We start from the raw sequence: 13353 nt of genomic DNA, 5'->3' as shown, positions 1-13353 counted from the left end.
GTCAAATTAATGATGGACCACGTCCCATATAAGCAGTGAGTAAAACTGCTACACTTCGGGGTGCTGCAAGGATTCTCCTTCTAACATTTTATAAGATTTGTTTTTAAATGAGTATAGTAGACACGATTGTTTACGCGTAACACTGCCACCTGGCGTTGGATTTTATACAACGCAACGAAGCGTTTACGCCGTGAAATTGAATACATAACATGATATTTAACAATCATGACAAAACCAAAGTTCAATTACTAAAATAAAAGCGACAGCAAACAAAGACTGTCATTACATCACACTTCTGGCTCGTAAGCGTTTGATTAGTTGTGACTAGTGGGTTCATTCCTAGACCAGAGTAATCGATAGTCAGTTGTCTACAACGGGAAGGAAGTTGGCTGTCATAAACTTATAAGTGAGAGTATTTAAAGAAGCTCGAGAATTTGAGCGTCTACTTTTGAGCGCATTTTTGGTTAGTGATTTAGCAATTGCATCTAAGGTGATTGATATATTTTGTTCTTAATATTTTTATGTAAAATGTCGAGCCATTTATTAGCATGCTAAGTCCTGTGCCAAGTAGGTTTTTGTAAGTCTGTATCATTGTAGTGCCTGCTAAGTGATGCCAAATCTCCCTATTCTCGTGTTTACACATTAAAAATGTTTATTGCTTTCAACTAGCCAATCACCCTTTTGTAACTTCCACATACAGTGTGTTATTCTACTTTGCTGACGTTTTAAATCTGTTCTTTGTCTGTTTTGTATTATGTTTACAGAGAAAGGTGTGGAAATAATGGATTCCGTGTTAATCTGCCTTAGCCGTTTCGTCCGCCACCAAATGTGTGTCAACATCCTCTTGTGCTGGTGATGCTGCTACTGTCATGGCAACACAGGCTCCTGAGCAGGCTCTGTTGGCCTCTGACCGCTACGCAAGGCTCATCCTGGCCCAGTTGAACAAAATGAGGCTACGCACAGACTTTTGTGATGTTCAGCTCCGAGTCGGCGGCCGGGTCTTCAAAGTCCATCGGCTGGTGTTGGCTGCCAGTAGCCCGTACTTTTCAGCTCTTTTCTCCGGAGGTATGAGCGAAACAAATAAAGAAGAAGTGGAGATTCTGGGGGTTAATACTGGAGTTTTTGAGGTTTTGCTGGACTTTGTTTACACAGGTACTCTTTGACTCTTTAGGATATGTCGTCATGTTGTGCGATAACATCCAACAATTAATGTATTTTGTGCCGCCTTTCCCGTCAGGCACAATCAATGTGACCATAGACAATGTTCAAGAACTGATGTTGGCAGCAGATATGTTGCAGTTCAGCGAGGTGGTCAGCATATGTGGGGAGTTTCTCAAGGGCCACATGGATCCATCCAATTGTGTTGGCATCTTCCAGTTCCTGGAGCAGATTGCCTGCATGGAAATGCTGGAGTTTTCTGAGAACTATATCCACGTTCACTTCCTTGAGGTATGAAATACTTGACTGCTTGTTTTATGATCCAAAACTGATGTAGTTATTCCGTTTACATTAGGTTTGTATTGGTGACGAATTCAGAGGCCTCTCAAAGGATCAGATCATAAAGCTTCTAAGAAGTGAAGAGTTAAGAATTGAGGATGAGTACCAAGTGTTCACTGCGGCCATGGAGTGGGTCCTTCAAGATGTGGCCAAGAGAAAAAAATATGTGGTTGAGGTGTTGGAACCAGTGCGCTTCCCTTTACTTTCTCCACAGAGGCTATTCAAGTACATAGAGGGTGAGCAGACGTCTTAAGACATGAGACCTTAATGTTACTTTCTATTACACAAACTTTTTTTCACTTTGTCTTTCAGTTTTAAAATGGATTATATATGATTGAAAACTGTTTAGCTCATTTTCCCTTTTCATTAAGGTATGACTGACTTCAGCCTGAGGGTAGCCCTGCAGACCCTTTTAAAAGAGTATATTGAAGTCACAAAGTCTCCCAAGGACAAGATCCACTGTCAACTACACCAAGTCAAGATGAGACCGAGAAGAAAAGCTAGGAAATATGTTTATGCTATAGGTACTGTTTTAAAGTCTTGTTTATTTTTCCAATTAGAAAATTGGACTGTTGCTCTTGTCCATATTGTAGGAGGATACACTCGGTTACAAGGTGGTCGTTGGAGTGACAGCAGGGCGCTTAGTTGTGTGGAGCGCTTCGACACCTTCAACCAATATTGGACCACGGTGTCATCTCTCCATCAGGCTCGCAGCGGGTTGGGGGTCGCAGTGCTCGAGGGCATGATCTATGTGGTCGGAGGTGAGGAAGATGAGACCATAAATTTCTCGTGACTGATGCGATAATTTATCGTAGGATTCGTGTAGAGCTGAAACAAATACTCGAGCAACTCGAGTTTAAAAACTTATGCGAGTAATTTAACTTGCCTCAAGGAATCATTTAATTTTGCCAGCTTTAAGCATCACGTTTTGCCCCGACTACTTTTAATGCAGTACAATGCGCAGACATCACGTGCGTAGAGGAAGAAGCAATAATACCTAACTGCAGCCGACAGACGCTACAAACTATGCCAACATTGCTAAAAACTAGGGTTGCATGATATCCATTTTTTGAAACCGATATCGATAACTTCTCCTCAAGGCCGATCCCGATAAGATACCCGATAATATATATATATATATAAATTTTAAATGTATATTCACCTGAGTTTTTGAACACCTGTAGGTAAAAAAATAATAGTGGTGGAGTCAGCATAGATTTGCCTTTGACCTAACCAGAATTTTCATGATGAGATGAACATTATTATAATGAACAAAACAAAGACAAGAACAGTTTTCACTTCAAATAAAGTGCCCATATTTAGTTTTTCAATTAATATAATCTGAGTCAATCACAATCAGTCAATGTCATTGATGATTTGTTTCCCTGAAAAATGAGCACTGAACTAAACCATAAACCCAACAGGTAGTGTGCTTTGTCAGCAGATAAAACTTTTGGTGCAACAGGAGAGGGGACTTTTGTGGTCTTGGCCCATGAAACAACTTTCATAACAAGGCAATTATAGGACAGCAAGCCTATCAATAACCAAAAGGCCCCTCAACAACTTGAAAACATAACACGGTAAAATGCAAAAATTTGCTACTTCACATTGTAAGGTTTATCGCCCAGTGATGGAAAAATACGGCCTTTAGAACAGTAACAAAACTTTGCATGCTGGCAAAACAGAAGTGGAAACAAAGGCACACATCCCAATCCAACGCCACCGTGCCTAAAACATGATACAATATATTATCGGGCCTATTAATAATGTTATTGGATTTATTGGGATGACGTCATTAATTCCTATTATTGGGCCGATAATTATCGTGCACCTCTACTAAAAACTACGCCCGCATGATGCTACGGTGGTAGCAGGTTGCGTCTCATAGATATTGCATGTATATAGAACCAGATGCGAAATGACGGACTCGGCGGCGTTAGTAAACAGCCGCCATCTTAAAGCAGTAGACTTCACAGAGCTAATAAATAAGATTACGGTAACTTTACTGTCTCTTGCTCATGTAACGTTAGCCCTGCAGAGGCCTATGTTTTTATATTAATTATGTCTCATGTCGATGTGTTGCTAACGTGTCTTAGATACAGGCTTTATTTAATCTGTAAAAACATGGCGCTGTAGAGTGATGATTGTTTAAAATAAAAACATAATAAAGCTAACTGTCAATTTTAGCTCACTAGTCATTGCTGAATAAAACACCAAGTAGCATTGGTCCATAATGTGCTCCAGTACAGCAGGTATCATACTGTACATTTATTTTGAACACTGCAAAAACTCAAACTCCTATCAGGACTTACAGTTTAGACTAACTTAGAACTTAATTAGAACTTAAAAATAGCTTAACACAAATGGAAATTCAATTGAAACACGTGGGAATAACACCTAACTTTTAAGTGATGTGTATTATCAAGCGTAATGACATTTTTAGGTTAGAAATAAAGATTTTTTTTAATAAGATCTTAAGACGTTTTTTTTTGAGTGGAAACAGTGATTTTTTTTTTTTTCTAGTCACATCTGAGAGTAATTGTTGGCTGTTTTCAACAATGTACATCGAAAATAAAGACATTGATTGACTGAAAATGGTTCAATATTAGATGAAATGTCTTGTTTTTTCACGTATATTTATAATTGCTCTTTACCTAAAAAATGTTTTATTCGATTACTCAATTGAATTTTCAGCCGAATACTCGATTACTAAAATATTCGATAGCTGCAGCCCTAGATTTGTGTTGCAATCAGTTCTTGCTGCCATGTCCTTCCTTTTCATGGGACAGTCTAATTAAGATTGCTTGGCCGGGTTTGAAACTGAAAAATGATTTCCTTGTGCGTTCCCTACGTGCTTCGCCTATAAATAAATATGATTTTCGTTCTCGACTAATTGTCGTTTTTCACCAGGAGAGAAAGACTCGATGATCTTTGACTGCACAGAGAGATACGACCCAGTGACTAAACAATGGGCTGCTGTGGCTTCTCTTAATTTCCCTCGCTGTGGAGTTGGCGTCTGCCCTTGCCATGGAGCACTGTACGCTCTTGGTAAATACCATTTCAATCATAAAGCATCAATCCTCACAAAAATAAACTAGTCATTGTCATAATTATTCCATGATTTCTATTTAGGTGGGTGGATCGGCTCTGAGATTGGTAGTACAATGGAACGTTACGACCCAGAGGAAAACAAATGGGAGGTCATAGGCGACATGGCCGTTCCCCGCTATTATTTTGGTTGCTGCGAGCTACAAGGTCTGTTACTACCTCTTTAGTCACATCTAATTTTCTGTTTTAGCCAAGATATTGTCTATGAATATTTCTCCAAAGACATCATTGTGTCTTTCAAGGTTTTATTTACGTTATTGGAGGAATTAGTGAAGAAGGGACAGAGTTGCGCTCAGCAGAGGCGTATGATCCCATCACGCGTCGGTGGAGCGCCTTGCCTGTTATGCTTACACGTCGAGCCTATGTGGGAGTCGCCTGCCTCAACAACTGTATTTACGCAGTTGGTGGTCGGAACGAGGCTGTGGGTGCTTTGGAGACTGTGGAAAAGTACTGTCCAGAACAGGTAGCATTTACTTGATGTTTCATGTGTTCCAAAAAGCTTGTACAGTTTCAAATTTTAGGCGCATGAAGCATCTGTATTTATGCCCGATATCCCTTGGACAAAATTCCGAGGGGCAAACGCAGAAATGTTGTGTGGGTCTGTTTTTCCAGGAGAAGTGGATAGAAGTGGCACCAATGTCCACGGCACGTGCAGGAGCGTCGGTTTCGGCGGTTAACGGTTTGTTATACGCCGTCGGCGGAAGGGCCGCCAGCAGAACCTTCTCTGCCCCAGTGACGATTGATTCTGTGGAGATCTATGACCCTCACCTGGACACTTGGACAGAAGTTGGCAACATGATCGCCAGTCGCTCTGATGGCGGGCTAGCTGTTCTCTGATCACCTGTAGGTATTCTACTTTAGACTCGATAGGAACCCGTATCAAAGGAAAAGCTGCACCTTGAGACTACACCTGTTCCAAATAGTCACAGAATGTTTATTTATACATGAACTAATTTGTGTTTACTTATGTAAACTGATGGGAATTGTCTCTATTCTCAGTCCCTCTCAAATTATTTCAAATATGTGATGAATTGTAGAATTTAATATTTCTCTTGTTCATTTGAAAAGCTGTCTCCCAAACTTTTTCAATTGTTTATTGTTCATGCTTGTGAGTCCCGATTTATTTTTGTCCTGAGATCAGATGTGAAACTACCGTTGTTTGTCTGTCTCACTTTCTTCAGATATGTTGACAGTATGTGCTGTGCTACTTGAAAGTCTTATAAAACCATTTCAGCCTATTTAACAATGAAACATGATAACTCATGGAATTTTGTGAGTGGGGTGAAAAAAATACTCTATTTGCAAAGCTTGTGCTCTTACTACTGGATTCTTTTTGTAATGATGACTAGAAGTTTTCTAGTATGTTTTAATTTTCACTCATTGTATTTCCCCTTGGTTTTGAAGACCAGAGAGGAATGCCTAAAACACAGTTGTCCAAACTTCCACAAGGGCCACAGTGGGTGCTCGTTTTTGTTCCAACTGATCCAGCAAAGTCAGTTTAACCTGAAACCAGCAGCACCTAACTGCAATCAACAATTACACTTTTAAGACCCCATAGTGGTGAAAAGGTCTATTGATCAGTTGGTATGAAAACCTGCACCCAATGCTGCTCTTGAGGACTAGTGGGGACACCCCTGACCTAAATAGTGGCAGTGTGTCTTGTGACTATGGCTGTCTCTTATCAACCCTTAAACAAACATTGCTGTAAAAATATTAACCGATAATTGCTTTTCAGTGAAATAAACTTCTTGTGCAGTCATAGGTTTTCCAGTGATTTAATGACTAATACTTTGACCATCCAGTACATTATGTGAATTTGGGAACTGTTGTTTTGCTAAGGATAACAATCCAAAATCAGGAGCATGACAAGAAATATACACTACCGTTCAAAAAGTTGGGGTCACTTAGAAATTTCCTCCTCTTTGAAAGAAAAGCAGTTTTTTTCAATGGAAACAACATTAAACTAATCAGAAAAACATTATTAATGTGGAAAATGGCTATTCTAGCTGGAAACGTCTGGTTTTAATGCAGAATCTACATAGTTTTGTAAAGTGGCCTATTTACAGCAAACATCACTCCAGTGTTCTAATGGTACATTGTGCTTGCTAGTTACCTTAGAAGGATAATAGACGATTACAAAACCTTGTGCAATTATGTTGGCACAGCTCAAAATAGTTTAGATGGTTAGAAAAGCTATAAAACTGATCTTCCTTTGAGCGAGTTGGGTATCTGGAGCATCACCTTGGTGGGTTTGATTAAACTCTCAAAATGGCCAGAAAAAGACAACTTTCACATGAAACTTGACAATCTCTTCTTAGTAATGAAGGCTATACCATAAGAGAAATTGCCAATCGAAGATTTCCTATAACGCTGTGTAGTGTGTACCACTTCCTTCAGAGAGCAGCACAAACAAGATCTAGCCAGAGTAGAAAGAGAAGCGGGAGGCTCGCTGCACAACCAAGCATAAGAGTCTCTAGTATCAGAAATGGATGCCTCGCAGGTCCTCATCTAGCAGCTTTATTAAATAGTACCCGTAAAATGCCAGTCTCAATGTCGACAGTGAAGAGACGTCTCCGGGATGCTGGCTTTCAGGGCAGCGTGGCAAAAAAAAAGCCATATCTGAGACAGGCTAATAAAAGGAAATGATTAATATGGGCAAAAGAACACAGACATTGGACAGAGAAAGATTGGGGGGAAAATGTTACGGACAGACGAATCATAGTTTGAAGTGTTTGGACTTTGGATCAAAGAGAAGAACATTTGTGAGATGCAGAACAACTGAAAAGATGCTGGAAGAGTGCCTGATGTCATCTGTCAACTATGGTGAGGGTAATGTGATGGTCTGGGGTTGCTTTGGTGCTGGTAAAGTAGGAGATTTGTACAAGATTAACGGGATTTTAAATAAGGAAGGCTATCACTCCCATTTTGCAACGCCATGCCATACACTGTGGACAACGCTCGATTGGAGTCACATTGGAGGTACAACATGACAATGACCCAAAGCACACCTCCAAACTATGCAAGAACTATTTAGGAAAGAGCAGGCAGCTGGTACTCTATCTTTAATGGAGTGGCCAACACAGTCAACATATCTCAAATCCATTGAGCTGCTGTGGGAGCAGCGTGACCGTATGGTACGCAAGAAGTGCTTATCAAGCCAACCCAACTTGTGGGAGGTGCTTCTGGAAGTGTGGAGTGAGTGAAGTTTCTCCAGATTACCTCAACAAATTAACAGCTAGGATGCCATAGGTCTGCAAAGCTGTAATTGTTGCAAAGGGAGCATTCTTTGATAAAAGCAAAGTTTGAAAGAGAAAATTATTATTTGAAATAAAAATCCTTATTTCTAACCTCGTCGATGTCTTGACTATATTTTCTATTGATTTTGCAACCCAATTGAAAAATAGAAGTGTGACTTTTGAAGGAAAACACATAATTGTCTGGGTGACCCCAAACTTTTGAACTGTAGTGGAGGTACATATAATCCAAGCATTAAGGGGTTTATTTTTATTAGGTTTACGAGGATGAAACAAACAATTTAATGGCTGAACAGTAATAGTTTCTTCTCAGTGCAGAACTTCTTCAAAATCAGCGTTGCCACAAGTGAAAAGGTAGCAACGAGAGTGAGAACAGTTCTCATGGCTTTAAACCAATCGGGGTATCCAGGTAGCAGTGTCAGGTCGTAGTACAAAGACAGTCCAAGTCCAATTATAACAACCATGGCCCCCTCTACGACATTGTCCCTGCAGAGCAGTGCCAGCCATGCTATAAGTGATGGAATTACACTATTGCCCAAGTTTATCCAGTCAGGTTGGGCGGGACTACCATCAGGAATGGCAAACCCCCAGCGGGCACCTCCAAGGAATGAAACTATACATGCGCCGTACATGATTTGCGCATGAGCCACCTCGGGGTAGAAGGACTGAGTGGTCGCCATAAGGAGAGGAGCAGTGACAAATGGGATGAGCCCAGACAAACCAAGGTACAGCGCTGGTTTGGGAGCCTGAATCATGGCCCTCACACTTGTACTTTCTTTGGGGTCTCTTTTCTCTGAATGGCATAGACGTGTGCCAGCCCAGCTGACAGGTTTGATGCGCAGCAGCCTGTTGGTTGAAGTCAGTTTGGATGGAATCAACAACGAGACCTTAGAGACCACTTCAACTTTGGTTTGGTTTGAAGTTCTGATTGGCCATCGAGGTGATTTCCACACTGGAACCTGGAAACACAAAACATTATTATCCCATTAAGAATCCATTTAAAAGCTTTTACTTCTTAACTTTTACTTACCCTCGTCATGAGAGGGCTACAAGATGCAAATCCAACCATTTTGAATCTAGAAAAAGATAGAGACGTCTTACATTAAAACGTAGAGGTGCAAATACAGAGAAATTTCCCTATATTAAATGCCCATTTCCAATATGACCTACATGCGCTTCCTACAACTTTTGTCTTCCACATTATGCAAGGTCAAGCAATCGTTCAGCAACAATCCACTTGTATTGACGCATCCAGACATTCTTTTGAATGTTTCTTAATTGCTTGTTAAATCCAAAAAATGTAAGCTAATTTGACGTTTTGACTAGCTTCATCAGGGGTCGTTGTTGCCATTTGTAATTATTTCTCAATCTAATTTGTTTCTCCTCTGTATTTTATTTTGACAAATAGCTGCATTTACGATTTTCCTACCGTCTCATGAAATCTTGTCTTATCATTTCAGACTTTGTTGAAGTCGTCAGTGCAGTGAAATCGTTGTTTTTTTTCCTCAAACTAAAACAGAACAAGTTCTGCTATCGACTATTTTGTCTGCGCATGGCGGGGGGAGCATTTTTGTAGTATTCAAGAGTGCAAATGCTCGCATACTCACTAGTGCCACCTCATTGTTGAATTATTGAAAAATAAATGTATGCATTTTTATGGAGATTTAGATGGATGAAAGATGAGTTTTTAGTTATATTCATTATTATCGTTTGTATGACCGCTGAATTTTAAGCATTTAAAAGCAACCTCGCAGAGTCGAACCTTATGAAGTTGCATATTGACGTTACTTCTTGAACGCAGCATTCCCGTGTCTGGTCGAATCCCCTAGCTGCCAGCGCCAGTGGTAAGCTCACAGAAAACCCAAACAAACACCAATAGCCACTCTACGAGAGCTTTATACCCACGCAGGAGTGTCATTTCGTTGTTATTGGACTACTTCATATACCCTCGAATTTATTAAAGGCCATTTTGCTTTGAAGAAGGTACGCGATATTGTCACGAAACATTGCAAGTTAGCTCGCTAGCACTTAGCAAGCTGATGAATGTGTGCTGCCGCTGCTGAGGCAGCCATTTTGAAACGGTGTTGTTCCAACGATGCCAGCTCTATTTACCTATGCTCTCCGGTCGTGACAACTCCAAAGTGCTATTCACTTGATTTGTATTACATGCAAAGTAGTGAGGTGTTAGTCGCTAGGGGAGTAGGCCCTGAGACCAAAGGAACTCTTTGCAATATACCTCCCTGTTTTCGGCTTCAGTTAACAGGCTAGGTAACAGCAGCTCGCGGCTAACGCTTGCTAATGTTCACGTAGGTAAGTACACAGATGACGAGTTAGCAAACGATTAACTCTAGTTTAAGAGCGCCGCTCGGCTGTGATTGACTTTGATGAGTTTAAACATGAGAATCGTTTTTTGTTATTCCGAATTGCACATATGAACACTTAACTTGTAAGTGCGGTGAAACGTGTGCTCTGCGTGTTGAATTGGTTCCGTGCAGAGCTAGGGGGCACATAGTTTTCCCCTTTTCCTACAATGGTAACGTTTCGGATGACACTGTGAGTTGTTTGCAATGTAAACTGTTAAATCCCGCAGTGGAATATCTTTGCTGCCGGTAGTAGTTTGTGTGCGTCGCCAACTCATTGATGTTAAGCTATTACGTAACAGTTCAGTTCGAGTGCAACGCTGTTTGCACCGACTTTTGTTTCATTTTGATGTTAAACTGTTCAGAATGCGCCTATGGATTGAACGGAAAGGGAGTTCAGTAATCCCGTTTTGGTATTGGTTACTTCCGTGTTGTACACCCACCATGGCATAATTATTTTTTTATTGAGATTACTATTACATTTAGAGCTTTCACATATTTTTAGATTTGATTGTGTGACGGCTGCAACTTCAGAGGCATGTGTTTCGATTCCTGTTTGTGTGAGAGAGCCGTATTTATAGCATCCAAAAGTATATCTTCAGATGTTTTTGAAGCTGTGATTAAGATCCGTCCTTCCCCCAAGGCTACTGTAATAGAAATGTTTGTTTGATTTGTTTGATGGTCATATTTTTTCCTCAAATGATAGAATGGTAAATAATTGCTTTTGAAACAATGCAACAATGGCGTTCTTTCAATTTGAGCTGGCATTTATGTTGAAACTCTGATCGATGAGTTGATTGCCCTTTGATTTGCAGGTGCAGCTCCGTTGCGGAATCAAGTGGAACACCAGGAAGTGATCAGAGAACAGTTGAACAGACTCCTAAAACAAGGAAAGCATTTGTACCCGTTTGGGCGTCCGTGGGGTTATTTTTGTTGTTTTTATGCCCCTAGAAAAAGTTGAAAACATTTTTTTGAAAAGACTGATGCGTATATGGTAGCTTTTTACCTGGATTTGAGCTTGCATATCCATTAAGTCTTGGGAGTTTCACATACTTTCATCTGTCCGAAAGCTACACAAATGGGCATTTTCCAAATGTAAAACTAAATCAGGCAATGGTAAATTTATCTTTATAATGAATCACCAATCAAGCTCAATAGTTCACTAACCAGAATAGAAAATGACAGCAATGTAACTAACACAGGTTTTGTTTTTCTTCATTGTCATGTGACTTTGAATTGGCAAGCATCGTTTCCTTGCAATTTTGGCAGTATTTTCACCATATTAATGAGGTGAGCAGTGAGATTCCTTAAAAAGACTGTGTTTGAAATCTTTTTTTTCTTTTCTGCGTGTGATTTACTAGTTTCAAAAATGATTCGGTAAAAGAATTGATGCCAAAACCTACTGGCCCACAGTGTGGCAGGACAACACTTGTTTCGTTCTCTCTAACTCTGTGTCAGAGTGGAACTGCTACGCAAAAGGTCCCTGGGCAGGTTGTCCCTGTGCATGAGCAAACACGTTGACACGAACGCAACCTAGCTCTTCTGCACCAGTGGGACAAATGACCTCTTTTCAGTATCCTCTTTTTCCAGTCGACAAAGTCTGATCATGTTTCATATGTCCTAACAAAATCACTGAGCAACTTCAGAAGCGTCTTGGACTTTAAAACAGAATCACTTGGGTCCTGATTTGCTCGGGAGCATCTTGGAAATCTTGTTCCTCGGAGACTGCTGCACTTTTGTTTGTGGGAAATCCATCCGCTTCCTTGTTTGGCCAGTTTTCTGGATCACCAGTTCCAGATCATTCCTGCAACCATTTGACCCATCTTCCAGTGTTCCACCCTGGACGAAGCGATCTGCCTCTGCGAAAAGGGGCAGCGCTGTCGTGGCGGAAGTTTAGAGGGGTAGTCATTGTGCCACTCCCCGTCTGTCAAGGCTAACAGGCCTGAAGAACAGAGGCCCAAACGAACGAAGGGAGGAGGCCGAGGACTTCAGAGCCATTGACTCTGGGGTAACTATTTCGTTCTCCCTGATATAATAACATATCTTTCAGGACCTTTTATACATTAAAATTCAGATGAATGTAAAAAAATATATATATATCTAAAAGTATAATCAATTAACGATCCTTTTCTCATTGCTGATGGCCAACTAGTATTTTTTTCCTCTTTCAGATCCTGGCCATGAGGTTTGATGCCTCAATCCACTGACCAGAAACACTGGACCTAAATGGCGCAGCATGACTTTGTCCCTGCCTGGCTTAACTTCTCTACACCCCAGCCTGCCAAGGTTGGTTAGTTCACATTATATGTGTATGAGTGAGTAAGTGAGGGAAGGGGGAAAGCTTGAACCCTGACTTGAATGCTACCATGTACGAGGGGTGTGCCATCCACGATTCGATTCGATTACGATTCAGGGTGCTATAATTCGATTACTGAACGATGTTCACGGTTTTGACGATGATCACGATTATCGATGCATCGTACATTACTAATTAATACGGTAGCCAAACACATTTATGTCCATTATTTATTTAATATGTCCTAATGATTCAACAGGAACGATGGAAACATGCCCGTACACCAAAAAGCTGCCCTTAAGCTGCTTTTTTATTTCTTTTTTTTACAAGAAAGTGCAAAAACATTAACCATTTTAAAGGGAGTACTTATTTCTCTCAACAATACAATAAAATTTACACTGGTGGAATGAATTCCACATTATCTGGAAACAAAGTGTCTTTAGAAATAAGACTTCTTTTAACCAATATACTTTGTTTTCACAGATTTCTGTAGTATTTCACATGTTTGTAGTGTTATCGCGGCACTTAATCATGGTTTTACACGTTCTGCATATGAAATACACATTAGTAGTAGCGCTAATTAGTTTAGCGCTTGGCGCTAACTATTAACATCTCAAAAACAACTACAATAAAGGCTTAACAGTACAGGAGGGTTCGTGTACTCACCTCTTATAGATGCACATGGGTCTTAGCAACACAGGAAATTTTTCAATTGAAATGCCTTAAAACTACTGCTGCACATCTGAAAGACAAGCAGCAACGAACTCTCTCTCTTCCCCTCTAGCTCTAAAAAATAACTTGCGCAGGGTCTCGCTTCTGTCCCTGCCTGTTTCATAGA

General features: G+C 40.4%; 3 protein-coding genes across 9 annotated transcripts in view; 2 read left to right on the top strand and 1 right to left on the bottom strand.

The window, feature by feature from the left end:
* The first annotated feature begins 349 nt into the window (after positions 1-349).
* Positions 350-6355, top strand: ipp (intracisternal A particle-promoted polypeptide). Of its 2 annotated transcripts, none has more exons than XM_057857663.1 (10): positions 350-463; positions 765-1152; positions 1238-1449; positions 1514-1733; positions 1869-2021; positions 2091-2258; positions 4408-4545; positions 4630-4752; positions 4848-5068; positions 5218-6355. In XM_057857663.1, exons 2-10 carry the CDS (start codon positions 870-872, stop codon positions 5440-5442), a joined length of 1743 nt encoding a protein of 580 aa, XP_057713646.1. In that variant the 5' UTR covers positions 350-463; positions 765-869; the 3' UTR covers positions 5443-6355. The 2 variants fall into 2 exon arrangements, with proteins under 2 accessions (XP_057713646.1, XP_057713645.1); XM_057857662.1 differs by having other exon boundaries at positions 350-490.
* A 48-nt stretch (positions 6356-6403) lies between these two features.
* LOC130930278 (transmembrane protein 69-like) lies at positions 6404-10264 on the bottom strand. Of its 3 annotated transcripts, none has more exons than XM_057858130.1 (3): positions 9622-10264; positions 8890-8935; positions 6404-8818 (listed from the first exon to the last, which is right to left on the bottom strand). In XM_057858130.1, exons 2-3 carry the CDS (start codon positions 8926-8928, stop codon positions 8141-8143), a joined length of 717 nt encoding a protein of 238 aa, XP_057714113.1. In that variant the 5' UTR covers positions 8929-8935; positions 9622-10264; the 3' UTR covers positions 6404-8140. The 3 variants fall into 3 exon arrangements, with proteins under 3 accessions (XP_057714113.1, XP_057714111.1, XP_057714110.1); XM_057858128.1 differs by lacking the exon at positions 9622-10264 and adding an exon at positions 9289-9449; XM_057858127.1 differs by lacking the exon at positions 9622-10264 and adding an exon at positions 9030-9265.
* gpbp1l1 (GC-rich promoter binding protein 1-like 1) overlaps positions 9549-13353 on the top strand; it is a 30225-nt gene continuing 26420 nt past the window's right edge. The window contains exons 1-3 of one of the 4 annotated variants that reach the window (XM_057858125.1): positions 9549-9703; positions 11035-12227; positions 12391-12505. In XM_057858125.1, the coding sequence (XP_057714108.1) occupies positions 12446-12505 (60 nt within the window). In that variant the 5' untranslated portion in view covers positions 9549-9703; positions 11035-12227; positions 12391-12445. Of the gene's footprint in view, positions 9843-9927; positions 10170-10281; positions 10413-11034; positions 12228-12390; positions 12506-13353 lie in introns of those variants that run through there. The other 3 variants (XM_057858124.1, XM_057858123.1, XM_057858126.1) reach the window with 3 other exon arrangements.

Source organism: Corythoichthys intestinalis, chromosome 14, assembly GCF_030265065.1.
Source record: "Corythoichthys intestinalis isolate RoL2023-P3 chromosome 14, ASM3026506v1, whole genome shotgun sequence".
Taxonomy (NCBI): Eukaryota; Metazoa; Chordata; class Actinopteri; order Syngnathiformes; family Syngnathidae; genus Corythoichthys; species Corythoichthys intestinalis.
Note: the sequence above shows the minus strand (reverse complement) of the source record. Positions and strands in the feature narration are given on the sequence as shown.